Source organism: Diabrotica virgifera, chromosome 1 (assembly GCF_917563875.1).
Source record: "Diabrotica virgifera virgifera chromosome 1, PGI_DIABVI_V3a".
Lineage (NCBI taxonomy): Eukaryota > Metazoa > Arthropoda > Insecta > Coleoptera > Chrysomelidae > Diabrotica > Diabrotica virgifera.
Window position 1 is genome coordinate 109,203,923 of NC_065443.1, and position 2,869 is coordinate 109,206,791.

The 2,869-nt window shown below is 37.9% G+C and overlaps 1 protein-coding gene across 1 annotated transcript; it reads right to left on the reverse strand.

Moving 5' to 3' along the window:
* Positions 1–225: 225 nt before the first annotated feature.
* LOC114349426 (52 kDa repressor of the inhibitor of the protein kinase-like) lies at positions 226–2,604 on the reverse strand. The gene is made up of 2 exons (XM_050660644.1): positions 2,140–2,604; positions 226–1,146 (listed from the first exon to the last, which is right to left on the reverse strand). Exons 1-2 carry the CDS (start codon positions 2,602–2,604, stop codon positions 226–228), a joined length of 1,386 nt encoding a protein of 461 aa, XP_050516601.1.
* Between the last annotated feature and the right edge of the window lie 265 nt (positions 2,605–2,869).

The following is a 2,869-nucleotide window of genomic DNA, read 5'->3' on the forward strand; positions in this document are numbered from 1 at the left end:
GGGAAATAAGACCTTTTATTAAGGACTAGGTACGTATCAGTGGCGGATATAGGAAAATATTTTGGGGGGGCCCAATAACCGGGGAATCCGGGGGGGGGGGGTATGGAATAAGCAGAGGGGGGTTCGGGTATACTCCCACGAAAAAAAATTTAGAGAATTGGTATATTTTTATTTTAATTTAATATTTTAAGTTTACAACTTTATTACAACTTTTATATTTTAAGTTTACAACACAAAATCAAGGTTTCTTGGTACACTCGCAAACTTGTCAAGAACTTCTTCATTGCTTATTGCAAAGTCTCTGTGGATTGAAAGCAACGCTAGCCCATTAAGCCTATTTTCCGAAGTGCTATTTCTCAAGTATGTTTTTAGCCTTCTTAAACTTGAGAACGATCTTTCCACGGTTGCCACAGAAACAGGCAGAACTGCTAGCAGTTTTAATAGAACATAAATGTTTGGGAAGAAATCTTGGTCACATTTTTCAAGAGAGCTTACGGCTGACTTGGGAAGATTTTCATACTTCTCTTGGCTCCACCTTTCTTTCCACAGCATGAACTCGCTTTCCACAACCTCTTTATGGGACAAATCCTCTTCATAGGAATTGAAAGCAGGTTCCAATGCACAGAAATCAGTTTTGATACAAAATTCTGGAAGGATGTTTTGTAAGGATGCAACTGTTTCCTTGTGAGACTCAAAGCGTTCCTTCAGCGAATTGCAAAAATCGTCTAGGTAAGGTAAATAAACAGCTCGGCGATAGTACTCTTCTTGGGTACTGTATGGAACGTTGTTGCGGGCTGTTTGAAGGCGGCAAATTCTAGGAACCTCCTCTTTAATCTTAAGTTTGTCAGCCCGCTCCTGTATTTGACTATACAGGACTTTAAAGTTGTTATCGGCATTTTCCCTTTCTTTTGAAAGCAGATCTAAGACATTCGAAACATTTTTCACAGCCTGTGTGAGATCTAAGTTCTTTTTTTGAAGATTCTCAGATAAGTTATGTGTTTTAGACAGCATATGGCTCAAAACAAAAGTATTTACAAGAAATTGAAATTGAGTGATAGAACTACCTAGAGCGTGTGCCTTAGGCGCTGAGTCACTTGATTCTTCTTCAATTTTCAAAAGGGAAAGACTGACGGGTTCCAATAGTTCCTTAAATAAAAGCACCGAGTCATGCCTCTCCACCCATCTTGTTTCACATTAAGAAATAAGTTTCTTTTTCTTTTGTTCAGGACAACATTCAGTAATGGTTAATTTTAATACTTCAGTTCTTTTGGCTGACTTATGGAAGAATGCGCAGACTTCTTTAATAACGCCCATGCAATTTTTTATAGAAGGTATGTTACTTGCATCTGATAAACATAAGTTTAGGGTATGTGAAGAACAGTGTGTGTACAACGCTAGAGGCAGTTTCTGTTTGATGCACGCTTGCACCCCTCTGAAGGGCCCTCTCATCGTGGAAGCACCATCGTACCCTTGGCCTCTCAATTTGTTCAGGTCAAGCCCTAAGCTTGACAAGGTATCCAAAACTGTGTTAGCTAATGCTGCCCCAGTAACGTCATACACTGGAACAAAAGTCAGGAAATCTTCTCTGATTTTATATGATGAGTCGTCGACATACCGTACACAAAGAGAAAACTGTTCAACTTGACTAATGTCAGTTGTTTCGTCTGCCAAAACAGAGTAAAAAATAGATTTTCTGACATTTGTGACAATCTGACTTTGAATCAAATGACCAAACGTGCTAATCAGTTCATTTTGAATAAAAGAACTTGTGTACATACTCTTAAGTTTTAGATCATTGTCTCCACTGTTAGCCCTGTATCTGAGCAAAGATCGGAAATTTCCATCATTTTTTTCTGGCTCTTCTAAGCCTATTCGTCCACTGTCACGGTGGCCTCTTAGTGCTATTTGTTGCCTCCCGCAAAATCTTATACTTTCTATTATAGGAATAAGCTTTTTCTTGTTTTCTTTAATATCTATTATTCTTTGAGCATTTAGTTGATTGATAACACTCTCCGATTTTTTAGTTACAACAGATTTTGTATTTTGAGCTACCAAAATTGATCGTTTGTGATATGTACATTTTTCGTGTTTACCAAATACTTCTTTTGCCTTTTTCAAATTAGTGAAAGCCTTATTTACCAATGCCCCTGACATTTGGTGGTCTCCTTTTCCTACAGTTTCGGAGTGAGAAAATATTACGCAGTATTTACAAAATGACCCAGATTTTTCCTCGGAATATGCTAACCACTTAAATTCTTCTAGCCATTTCATTTGAAAAGATCTAGCATGGTTTGAACTAGAAATAGTAGGAAATTTATATCCAATCGGAGGTTTCCAAACATTTTCTAACAGTGAATTTTTTTCTTCATTTGTTAAGCTTTGAGTAGAGTTGATTTGACAATAGTGTCCAATATCATATTTGTTTGCTCTTACTTGTAATAAGCCTAACTGGTTACGGTCCTCTGCTACTGGAAATGGATCGGTGCTCGTAGTAGCAACAACAGAAGACGCAGCATCATTGCTAACGGCACAGTTAACTTCACTAGGTTCACTTACGTTTAGCCTTTTCGTAAAAAAGGTTTCAATTGAAGCTTGTCTCTTCATAACGAAATGAGCTGAACTATATAACAACGGATAACAACAAACGAATAACAAATAAAGCAAACTCAACACTACTTAATTGCAGTTTGTAACTGACGCTTCTCTGAAAACAATCAACACAGCATGCGCCGAGAACGTTCCGCACAGCGTTGCCATATCGCTAAAATTAAAGCGGTAGTAAGTAAAATATACTGGCTCCGTTAAGAACGACTCTGAGCAAAGTTGCCGTTTAGGGAGATCCCAAAAAAGGAAGGGGAGAATAATGCAC

Bases quoted from the DNA above. Each gene is read 5' to 3' on its own strand.
- LOC114349426 (XM_050660644.1), bottom strand. From the start codon at position 2,604: ATGAAGAGACAAGCTTCAATTGAAACCTTTTTTACGAAAAGGCTAAAC. The intron at 1,147-2,139 runs GTAAATAAGGCT...CTTTTATTTAAG, and splicing joins ACCAAATGTCAGGGGCATTG to GAACTATTGGAACCCGTCAG.